Consider the following 12,441-nt stretch of genomic DNA (forward strand, 5'->3'; position numbering starts at 1 on the left):
GTCAGGAAACTTGCTTGGATTGATATGCATAGAGATTTTTGTTATATAATTCTGAATTAGATATACTTAGCACACATTTTAAAGGGCATTTCGTGATCCACAGCCTCATCCCCCACTTTTCTCAAAAAAGTTGAGATTTTTATATCACTGGAAACTTCTGGCTTCATAATGTTTATGTACAAGATATTTCTTGCAGATTAATTCGTTTTGCAAAGATATCGTGAAATTTGAATTTCGTTCTGGTGCACCAGAACGAAATTACAACGCATTGTCTATGGAGCAGTTTAATACACATAATCATGCATAACTCGCAAACGCAGAATCGGAATCAACTGAAATTTTGGGAATAGGCTTTTTTCGTGGATATGTACTGAAAAATGTCATAAAAAGAGGATGCTAGGATCACGAAACACTCCTTTAAGAGTAAATTGTATTTCCTATATCCTTGGTGGTATTTACCAATAAATACCCATACATGTTTGTCCCATCCGGAAATTAATTTACACATAAAACAAATTACCAGCATATCATGAACTATCAATTCAAATTATGAAACATGGTCTTCATCCGTGGCATTGTCTTTTTAAAGATATTTCTTGTTAGTTTTCAACACAATATAAAATGGAAAAAAGTATGTCATCAAACTGTTACGAACTTTTTCCTTGTGCTTTCTATGGTACCGTGTTCGCCAATCCGCCACCCGGCGAAATCCCTAAATCTTTTCCAAAATGTTAATATTAAAACGTTTTATACTATTTACATATAACCCGACATAAAGCTGCTGTGCAGCTGAAACTGCGTCTACACATGCAGTAATTTACCAGCAATATTTTGTCTAGGCTTATGTCCGACGCACTGAATTAAAATTGTTCCGCTAATCCCTCAGCACGTCCACATTAGTCGGCAATAGCGCTATGTCCGGCGTCTTTATGTCCGTAAAACTTATTACCGGTCACAGATAACCGGAAATGGTCCGCAACAAGCTGGAATCATGTCGTAACCTTTGATCCAAATCGCGCGAAATGTGATTTTGTTATCAACGAGAAATCGCTACCAAAATGATTTCGCCAATTTGGTTTTGTTTTGTTTTCATGCGTTTCGTAGCCATGATGATGAACGGTCACGAAAGAAGAAAAGTATCACGCAGTAAGCTTAACTGAAAATTTACACTTACTTTTTTTGCGCGTGTGATAACCAGGAAGTGTTCATCACGCACCAAGAGTGTTGTCTACCAGGCTGGTCAAGAGCATATCCGTCGGAACACGCTTTTCAATACGGTCGCCTCGCTGAGGGCAAGAAAACGTTTTGGCGCGAATACGGTTTGACGCGATGGGTAAATTTACTGCTATTAGAGGTCGCATAATGGAGATTTATTGACGCATGTACGATAATGTCTATCCAAGTCTTTTGCTTTGTTATTTGTTATGTAAAATCTTTGTACTTTGCGTAAAAAACGTTTTAATGGACCATTATTGCTCATGTTGCTGGCATAAATCCCACAGTACGGCACAGTACTGAATGGTGTGTGCGCCATCTTCCACATACCGACCTTCTATGCGCATTTGGGCGTTATAGCGTCAGCAGTTTTCTTTTATAACGTGTTATCATGTGTAGGGGTACGTGCATGCGTGGCGTGCGGGTGTGGGGTGCCGGGTGTGTGTTTGCAAGGGGCGTTTATGGTGTACGGACGTGGTGTTTGCCATGGTGCATACCATGAGTATGCGTGGTATATAGGCGACAGTCGTTTATATTTCACATGTTTGATTGGTGTGATATTTTTATTAGTCTTGTGGGATGTAAGGGGATGTGCAGTTTTTGGTAAATAATCTCTTTTATATAATTCGGTTTGTAAATTATACTTTAGTCGATGTATATCTATATAATATTGATACAAAGTCTGCATAAAAAGTTATAAATACGCCTATAGATTCAGAACTAACAATTGTTTTCACAATATTTCAACATAGAGAAAAGGATGATTTATTTACACGCATTTTGATACCCCATTCGTCAAATGTCGTTCAATATTAACATGATTAACAACAAAGTAGTGCTTTTACAGAAAAATACCCGAATTTAAAAGTTGCAGTTTACAGCGATCAATGGTCTAGAGGTTAATAACTGCGCATCGGTTATTTGGAGGGCATTGTGAAAAATCTAAACATTTTGCCATTCCGAGGTCCAAAGCAAAATGTTTAGATTTTTCACAATGCCCGATATAACCGATGCAAAGTTATTAACCTCATTCATAACCGTCACTTTGATCTTTTAACTTAAAAAATAACACAAAATTTTCCTCAAAAGTTTGTAAAATAAACAATTTTACATCTTCCCTTTCCCAAAATCGATCAGGCTAAAACAAAACAACCAATAACAAAAGTGCGTATCAGAATCTGTGCAAATATGGTAGCGCGCAATCCAAATACAGCAGCCAGCGCGCGCGCAGTTCGTTGGACGCACAATACGGCGCACGCAGAAGTCAATTGTGTGCGTCATTGGAACAATTACGCATTTTGCGGTCAATTGTGAGATATTAATGACCTCGATTTGCGTTCGCGTTTTCACAAATAATAAAATATGATTGGATCGCAAGCATCGCGTTTATTAATGAGGTTATGAATATAATTTAATGCCAGCACTGTAACACGTAAAGTAGCCTGAGTCCCTCGGCCCCGATCTCGAAACAATCAACATGGCGGAATAAAATGGCCGTTTCTCGATTCGGGGCCTGAGAACGAACTGTGCAAAAAAGTGGGGCGATTAATTCTTTTGTATTGTATTGTTTTTACGCAGGATCCTGCGTGCATGCGCAGTAGCTCAATATGGTTGACGCCTGCGCAATACTTGTTGTACGGCCATATATGGCAGCTGATACATGATGAATATTCATGAAATAACATTTTTGTGAGAAATCAGAGCAGAGACAGATCATCAGCTTGTCTGTGTAACCGTCCATAGGAAAAACAACAAAATATGTTTAATTTCAAACCTGGTTGTCAATGCTGAAACTTTGGCTGGAGAAGTTGAAGGTGACGTTGCTGGTGATCTTTTAGACTGTTTATTTGAAGTCATCGGTTGTTTTAGAGCAAAATAGGAGGCATTTTTGTGCCATGTAAACGGCGATCGGTATTTTCTTGATTTCAATTCACACCGGCATAGCCATAGGCCTACCATGCCATGTTCATGAATTGGATGTGCACTTTCAACAAACAGCCTGATTCAACTACACGAATTGCACACCGTGATTTGTATGTTATTCATTGTCAGTGCAGCCTAGGCACGGGCTATTAAAGCATGTAAGTACTACAGATTCCAGAAAGCTACTCAGTCATGCACGGTCTCAAGACAGACAAAGAAATTCAACGGCCATGCCCGCTGTCTGAATCTGAATGGTACTGTCCAACACTCCTTGGTTGCTTGGCAATGGTAGAACCGTAGAAGTAGAAGTACAATGAAGTAAGCCGGATTGTCGGTCATGTCAGTAGGTCTGTGCTGCACTCAAATGGCACAGCCACTTAGTTCACCACGTAAACTTGTATAAGTTCCTTGTACTAACAGCCACTTGACTGCTGAACATGTGAAAGTTTAGTACCAACCTGTCAATACACGGCAACTTGCCTCACCGAGAACTGTGCTGTGCAACTGCACGAGTCCTAGTCCTACATCATGTACATCAGACGCTGCACTGCACTTGAAATCGAATGGATGGTATTCTTCATGTTAAAAAAGGTAAGTTCATGTCTTCATGCCAAATCATGGGTTGGACTCAATTTTACAAGACGAGACTCGATCCAAAAAACGGAGTCCCAAAATTATGACTAGGCATAGCATGCCTAGGCTCGGGCTTCATGGCTTAGGCTTAGCCACAAGTATTCAAATGTGAGTAAGCCTAGAAGAATGATAGGCCTAGCCTGTCATGATATGTTTTGCATGAATGTAGGACAAAATACTGGTCAATAGTGGTCATGCTAGGCCTAACAGTAGTAGTAGTACCATGACTATGTACGGTACATGTAATCCTATTTACCTAACCTTTTCCAAGTCTACGGCTGGGCCTTGCACACATTTCTCCATTTAGGCATTACACTTACCGTAGTCTATGGCTGGGCCCTCATGCATCGTACCGTCGATCAGGGCATTATACTTGCCGTAGCTCGTAGTCTACGTCTACGCATACACACATTAGTCTAAGATTGGACCTATTATACACACATCGTATCGTTATGTATGCATGGTGTTACACTTGCATGACTTGCTGTAGTCTACAGCCTAGCCGTGTACCTACCGTTATTAGAACGTAAGTTGCGTAACATTGTGACGTAAGTTACGCAACGTAAGTTACGTTTGTAAGTTACGTTGGGTAACTTAACAATGCAATGCAATGTAAGTTACGCAACGTAAGTTACGTTGTGTAACGTAAGTTATGTTGCGTAATTTCACAGCGTAAATTAACAATGCAACGTAAGTTATGTTGCATAACGTAAGTTACGTTGCGTAACTTAACAACGCAATGCAACGTAAGTTACGCAACGTAAGTTGCGCAAAGCAACGTAAGTTACGTTACGTTGCGTAACGTAAGTTACGTTGCGTAAATTAACAATGCAACGCAACGTAAGTTACGTCACGTAAGTTGTTTGACGTAAGTTGCGTAATGTAGGTTACGCAACGTAAGTTGTTCAATGTAAGTTACGTTGCGTAACTTAACGCAACATAAATTGCGCAACGCAACATAAGTTACGCAACGTAAAGGAGTGTCACGTTGCGTAAATTAACAACGCAATGTAAGTTACCGTACGTCACGTAAGTTGTGTGACGTAAGTTGCGTAACATTGTGACTACCGTACCGTAACACTACTATACTGACTACCAATCCCGTACCGTAGTCCTAGGCCCACTCCCAACTGCACATTTATACATGACTTACAAACGGTATGACCCCCTATCGCGGGCTAATTTTTTTTACGACTCCCTTATCTCTTTTGCACTCTTCAGTCGCAAACCAACAAAATTCGAGGCATGCAAAACTTAAATGTGAAGAAAGTGTGTGGAGCGTGTTAAAATTTTGATCATAGGGTTAAAAAAGCGTAAAGAAGGTGCGCGGAGCGGGCAAAAAATTTGAATTATATATTATTTTGAATTAACTAAAGATTGTACGTACATTTTGAGCGTAAATTGAAAGAATGCACGCGCAGCTTAAACAAATTTTGTGTCATCAGCCTTCTATTCTATTTTGGGGTAAAAATTATAACCCCCTCTATTTTTGGTCTAAAATTCTATGATCCCCAGTATATTCATGACCCACCCCTTTCGAAGAAAAAATGACAGCCCCTATAAACAAACACACTGGTCATAGAAACAAAATACACGTGAATCAAGTTGAACAATTAATAAAATAAACAGTAAAAAAAGGGAAATATTGTATTACAATCAACATATTTTTTTTTTTTTTTTTCCCACGTGCGTATTAAATGATGAAGGAAAAAAAGGAAAAACAATGCATATTTTGCAAGTCAAAGAGCTAAAGCATGAGGAGACGAGTGACAACTCAAAAATGCATGGAAAACGGCCTGGAAAATGATGTGTGAAATTAGAATGAATAAATATTCAGGCAGTACAAATTTGTTTATTTATTTATAATTTCATGTCAAATGTCATGATTATAGTAAACAATGCAAATATTTCATTCATAATAAATCATAACATCCTTAAAAGGAGATGCTGTGACCACGTGATAAGAACTAATTAATTATTCATGAGCTAATAAATGCTCCAATTTTCGAACGCAATCGTTACCAGTCCTCACCTGCCAGCACAACCCGATGACCGTGCGTAAGCAGTTGAAGGACTGGTGGATCAAGTCTACACGTAAAGCCCGGCTAGCCCGCCATTATCTTCGCGCGTACTTCAAATCAATACAAATAACTGCAACTTTTAAATTGGGGCATTTTTCTTTCAAAACACCGCTGTATGGTCAATATTAAACAAAATTGGACAAATGGGGTATCAAAATGCGCGTATATAAATCATCCTTCTTTTTATGTTGAAATATTGTGAAAACAATTATTAGTTATGAATCTATAGGCGTATTTATAACAGCTGAGTTACTATTTGTGCAGACTTTATATAATTTTGAAACTTTGTGTACGAATGCACCGCCGGGTAGACGTGTGCCGCTAATTTAAAAGTGTATGTTCGAATAAATAATAATATTTATAACAATAATAAAAAAGTGGACACGGCTTAATTCTCTCTCGTTGATTGTAATGTGTATTATTGCATAAATAGAATTGGAATGATGTCCGTTTACAATGGGATCCTGCAGCATACAATGGCACAGAGATGATGACAATCGACTCGGATAAAGTTTGGCTTCCCGACATTGTACTGATGGACAGGTAGGTCTACGTTCGTAAAATTTACAAACGATTATTAGTCTGGTCGAAACGAAAATACGTCGAGCCTGAAATCGTCATCGATGACGGTTTCCCGTTGTATTCTATGATATAAAGGTGTAGCGTGTTTTCAAAAAGCATTCATTCATTCATTCATTCATTCATTCATTTATTTATTTCCACAATTCACATAAAAATATAAAATACGCATTAAAATACCATCAAAGAATCATGGAGGAGATGGCCGAAAGGCCAATAAGGCCAGAGGTAGCCATCCCCTTTAACAGAAAAGTTACCAAACAGAAAACTCAACAGCAAATAATAGAAATTAAAAACAACAACGAAACAAGCAAGAACAAAAAAAAAAAAATACAATGCTCGTCAATTAATCATATTTTGAAATTAAGTGTCTTTTGTACACGTTCCGGAAATGTTTCACTGAATAAGACGCTCTTAAAAAGATTTTTGCAATGAGTTCCATAATATAGGACCAGCTGTACGGACAGCGTGATCGGTGAAAACCCTGCTATTTTTAGTCAAGTTATAGTTATTAGCGTTTCTTGTTTGGTAATCATGAATATTAGATCGTAGGGTAAATAAACTGTCAAATAAGCTCGGTAATTCATTAATACTGTACTTTATACATACAACTACCAATTCTAATTTATAGGTGTCATTGTTTGTTAAAATGTTATATTTGGCAAACAAGGGGCTGTATGACTTCTGTAATGACTACTGGCTACTGTCCGTATCGCCCATTTTTGGAGTTTCACAATATTTTATCCAAATATGTCCCGGAAATATGTTTTGCACGTGTTTTCCCAAATTAATATTCCATAGTTCAAATAAGGTTGAATAAAGGTACAATATAGAGTATAAAGAATGCGATCTGGTACAAAGAATTTGAGTTTGTTCATTACACCAATATTCCTTGAAATAGTTTTTGCTATACAGTTAATATGACATTTTGTACATGGCGCTATTGGTTTGGGCAGTGGCGTAGCTATGGGTTGTAGTAGGGTTGTGGCGCCCGGGGCCTAATGTACATGACGCCCTCCCATTCTTGCAACAATTACTTGCGGAGCGCCCGGACATTTGCACAAATACCACTAAGTTCGGTGAATTTTGGTCTTAAATTGATCTTTCAAACGAGTATTTCTGCTGAAATGAGCGCGAAGCGCGAAAAAATTTGGCTTTCATCGCTTGGAAGGGGGCGCAAAATCGATGCTGAATTGGTTAAGGGATCTAAAATGAGCGTTTATTGCGTTTCGACAGTATTTTTCGTGGGACATGAGAGTACCTCAGACCTATCGAATTGCATTCTGAATACGAAGCATGTCTTTCTGATATCAAATAATTTTCATTTTTTGAAAATCACAATAATATACAAATTTTATGACAAATTATAAAAATTTGATATATAACAGTCCTCGAAGTAAATTAAATAAATCTAATGACATATTCTTAAAGTGTATGTAGCTGGGAGGAAAAGCCGACGATCAATTGAAAATTTTGACATTTCATATTGAAGATATGGATTTTTTTCCCAAAAAGACCTAATTTTTTTTGGGTGTTTTGGGAAAAAAATCCATATCTTCAATACGAAATACCTTTTCTTGAGTAGATCTTGCTTTTTACGATGAACATAATTGCCTACCTATAGATGCTCTATTTATTGAGTTATCGTGTACCTAAATCGTCATTTCACCGACAAAAAGAATGGAAAAAATCGCCGTTGAAGTTAAAAGGGTCACATTTTGCACTTTGATCGAAGCTCACAGGAGAATGCGACAACTCTCGTTGTTCTCCCTCCCTCACATTTAAACATCGGGCATATCCGCAGAAGAGAGAAGTGAGAAGTTTGACCTAAATCGATTCATAACTTGATATTTAAATCGGACGAAGAAACTCGAAAAAACACACATTTTATCAACTAAAACGGAGCTATTCGACCACAAGGATCTTGTAAGACAAGTGCTTCCCACATAATTCCAAATTCTTGCGCCGCGCATGCAGAGAAGCGTCGCAAACGCATAGCGTATCTGCGTGTTAATAAATTCACCACCAGCTATTCGCCGAGGGGTTGCTGTTTAACATAACAGCCTACAGATCCAATGATTTTTGTCTGATATTGGGTCACTCTACCATTGCGCAGGGGTATCTCACAAGTAATCAACATGTATTGTTGATTCAACTAATTAGCATGTATTCAGTGTTCAAAAGGTGACTCCTTTATGGAGAATTTTAATATTGATTATTACATCACTTCGACACTGCCTCATTTCAAATGTTTAGTTTTAGTTCTGGTTTTGGTTTTGGTCACGTGGTTTCCTATTGTTCTGCCTAACCACTTTAATCATAAGATATCGAAGTCATTGTTTCTACCTTTTGTTTAAAACCGAACATTTGTGTCAGTCAGTTTCGGTTTTGGTTTCAGTTTCTTATAAGTGGTGTGAATCGTAAAATTATTTGATTGGAAGTTACCTACTCTAAGTATACAAAAGAAATGTTTAAATTTCGCAGTGCAATATTCACGAGCAGAGAAGTCGAACAAAGCAGTCTACATTTGAAAGCATTGATTTAGTTTGAAAGCATTGACTTGAGACTACGAAACAGCCTTAGCTTATTTCACTGTGAAAATATATAGACCATCGAATTTCCACATTTCCACAAACTTTACAATAGACACTTGACTTGAGTGATATAAGAGACACTTGAGTGATATAAACACTATTATACACAACTCTATTTATGTGCATGTCGCATGACGGAAGATCAATATCATAGAAATCTGATTTAAATTGACTTTTATTCAATTTATTTATTGGAGAAGAGAGAGAGAGAGAAGAGATCGTCAGGGAAAGAGGGTGTGTGTGTGTGTGGGGGGTAAGGGTAAGGGAGAAAGAGAAACAGAGGGAGAGAGCATTGGAAGTGGGAGGGGAGAGGGAGCTCAAGAGTGGAGTGGAATAATAGGGAAGAGTCGATATCGAGTGTGGGGAGGGGGAGGAGGAGGTTATAGGTGGCGGGGAACATAGGTAAGAGGTATGGGTTGTGCTTTCCGGGAATAATCTAATTCATAATCAAATCATCTACATCATCATGCATCGTTTATATTTCAGACAAATAAACAAAACACCCCCCACCCCTCAATATATGCACATGATTTCTACATTTAGGCCTCGTATATAGAACTCGGGTGTAATTATAAGGTGTCATGAAAGTGTGCCACCTACGGAAGAAAGCAACTGTCGCCCGCGTTGATAGATATCCGATAATGATAATGTTAGCACAATAGGCTATGGTTATAGGCCATTATACTTTTGGTTATATATACCCTCTTGTGTCCTCCCAGCACAATAGTGTTATGATTGCAGACCAGTTCATCTCCTCTTTTTAATCCCTTGATTTTTGGTTTCTGAACAAAAGAGAAACCAAAACTAATAATTTGAAATGAGGGAGTGAATAATATTTCCGTATATGCAGTGGAAGTGATGTAATAACCGGATTAACTACCATAGCAATAGTGTAAAACAATTTTTGAATATATCGCAATTCACTGGTACGTTCACGCGGTACCTCTGCATTGAACCATATCAAGCTGATCACTCTCACCCAACGCACTGAAGGGTCTATTGTTCTATTGTGTCCAATTTGATCGCTGACATGTTGGAAAATGTTGCAATCAATATTCATGAGAGTGTACATTCAACGTCCAGTTATCGAAATTGGGTGACATGTGTTTGGCAGGTGTGAAATATATTTGACTGGGTGTTTTAATTACGTAACGTATTGAGGTTTTGGCATCATTAAATGGCTGCCTAGTGCTGTTATAATATGCTTAGATTCTATAATAACAATTATTATTTTCTTTATTCATTCCTTCCATTTCCTTTCTCTGCACTTATTCTTTCTTATGCACACACTTGAGCAGTTGCGTAGATTTATTTTTGACATGGGGGGGTAAGTACCCAGTACAGTGAACCTTATGGTACAAATGCGCGGGAATAATTTAGCATAGGCCTATTGAAACTAAACTGGTGAAATATGGGACAAATGTGGAATTAATTCGCGCGAAGCGTTAAAAAATGGCATTTTGTGGCTAAAATGACCAAATATGAGGTTAATTTTGACAGAAACCAATACACAGGCGTCATTATTGGGGGGGGGGGTGATGATTATATCGACCATCCCCCCTGGCAAAATATTGGGGGATTTATCCCCCAACTCCCCCTGTGACTGCATCGCTCTCCTTCTACCTCTCTCTCATTCTCCCCCTCTTCCTAGATCCTTTCTTTTGTTGACTTCCGCCCTCCCCTACAATCTCGATCACCTATCCGCTTCTCCTCTAGCCTCTTTTCATCTCTCGACCCTCCTTCACTACCTCAATTGGACCTGGCTTTTAAAATGGATATTGTTGATATTAAGAAATCCATTTGATTTTGTTGAACAGGCCTATATAACCATGATAACAACATAATAGCTGCGAAGTAGTTAATTATAGAAAGTGACACAGATAGACCTATATACCTGGCAGCAATGATACGATGTTACGGGTAATCGATCAGCAACTCTATTGAATTTATTTAAATGAGGCGCCTAATTTAAGATGGGCGGTCAATAATTCTATGTCGACGGTAAAGTGTGTTTTTGTGTGTATGCGACAACTCTAGCACACCCTTGTGTGGTATTATAACAAAAGGTACCTCTCGTCCATGTAGACGCTTTCACGTGACTTTCATTTGATCCCTTTATGACAGTAGCCTGCCTATATAGCGTTAATACGCTGTCAGGTCAGTTACCGATTTAATGGCGGAAGCCCTTTGTCCTAAACAAAATGTACCTCTCGATGAATAGCTTGGCGGAAACTCTTATAGGCACAAAGGAACAATATGCGTTATGTAATCTATTTCCTCTCCTTTCTATATTAGCTCCACGCTCTCACCTATAAAGCTGTGTTCACACATGCACTTATTACCGGTAATATTTTATCTTGGCTTATGTCCGATCGAATTAAATATTAGCGCGTCCACATTTGTCGGCAATAGCGCTATACGCTGTCGAAGTTACGTAATAATCGGATTAACTACCATAGCAATAGGTGAATCAAGATGATTACTTGCACCTGTAAGATTAGTATCTTTCAAAAGACCAGTATTGTATTCAATCTATATGTTCAAAATTGTTTTCACCTATTGCTATGGTAATTAATCCGATAAATTGCGTAACTTCGCCAGCGTATGTCCGACGTGTTATGTCCGATAAGCCTATTACCGGTCATAAATCCCTTTCACTGAAAATTCACTTTCAATAAACTGCCCCTCTTTAGAAAAAATTACAGACAATGCGGTAGGTAGGCCTATGTCGTGTAAGAAAAATGCAAATTCAAAAGTTCCAAAATTCAGACCAATTTTGTATTCATGTAGGTTCTATTATTATTATTATTGTTATTGTTATTGTTATTGTTATTGTTATTATTATTATTATTTTAGTTTGACAAAGTAGTCATGTAGTCATACAGTAGACTTAGCTCTATATCGCATTTTATACATGTAGGCCTTATGGTGGACATCTTTGAAAAATGACAAAAATAAAAAAAATAACAATGACTCCCATCATCATGCTATTTTTTTTTTTTTTTTTTTTTCCACATTTACAAAAAGTCTGCTTTTTTTATATTGTGTCCTTCCCTATTTCGTTAGCAAAGATTTTATGACCCCCCCACCGTTTGCACCCCCAACAGGCATCAGTCTTTTGGAATAAAATAAACACACTATCTGTAGTCATGTTGTGTTGTGACTCCCTACATTTTGGTCATCAAAATATTTTATGACACCCCCTATTTTTCTTTCCGTATATTTGGGACCCCCCTAATCATCTTATAAAATCCAATTACATGCCTTTCTGTTATCATGCTTATGGCTTAATAAATGTCATCTCCATCTACTTCCAGGGCCATACTGCCCCCCCCAGCCCTCTGGAGGGTTTACATTTGCTACCCCCATAGAAACTCGTTTAGGTCATCCCAATAAGGATGGTCAATTGCTCCTGC

General features: G+C 38.1%; 1 protein-coding gene across 1 annotated transcript in view; it reads left to right on the forward strand.

Moving 5' to 3' along the window:
• The window catches only part of LOC140138031 (acetylcholine receptor subunit alpha-like), a 34,524-nt gene that overhangs the window by 17,187 nt on the left and 4,896 nt on the right, over nt 1-12,441 (forward strand). The window contains exon 4 of the mRNA XM_072159869.1: nt 6,286-6,395. Within this exon, the coding sequence (XP_072015970.1) occupies nt 6,340-6,395 (56 nt within the window). The 5' untranslated portion in view covers nt 6,286-6,339. The remainder of the gene's footprint in view (nt 1-6,285; nt 6,396-12,441) is intronic.

This window comes from Amphiura filiformis, chromosome 17 (genome assembly GCF_039555335.1).
Source record: "Amphiura filiformis chromosome 17, Afil_fr2py, whole genome shotgun sequence".
NCBI lineage: Eukaryota > Metazoa > Echinodermata > Ophiuroidea > Amphilepidida > Amphiuridae > Amphiura > Amphiura filiformis.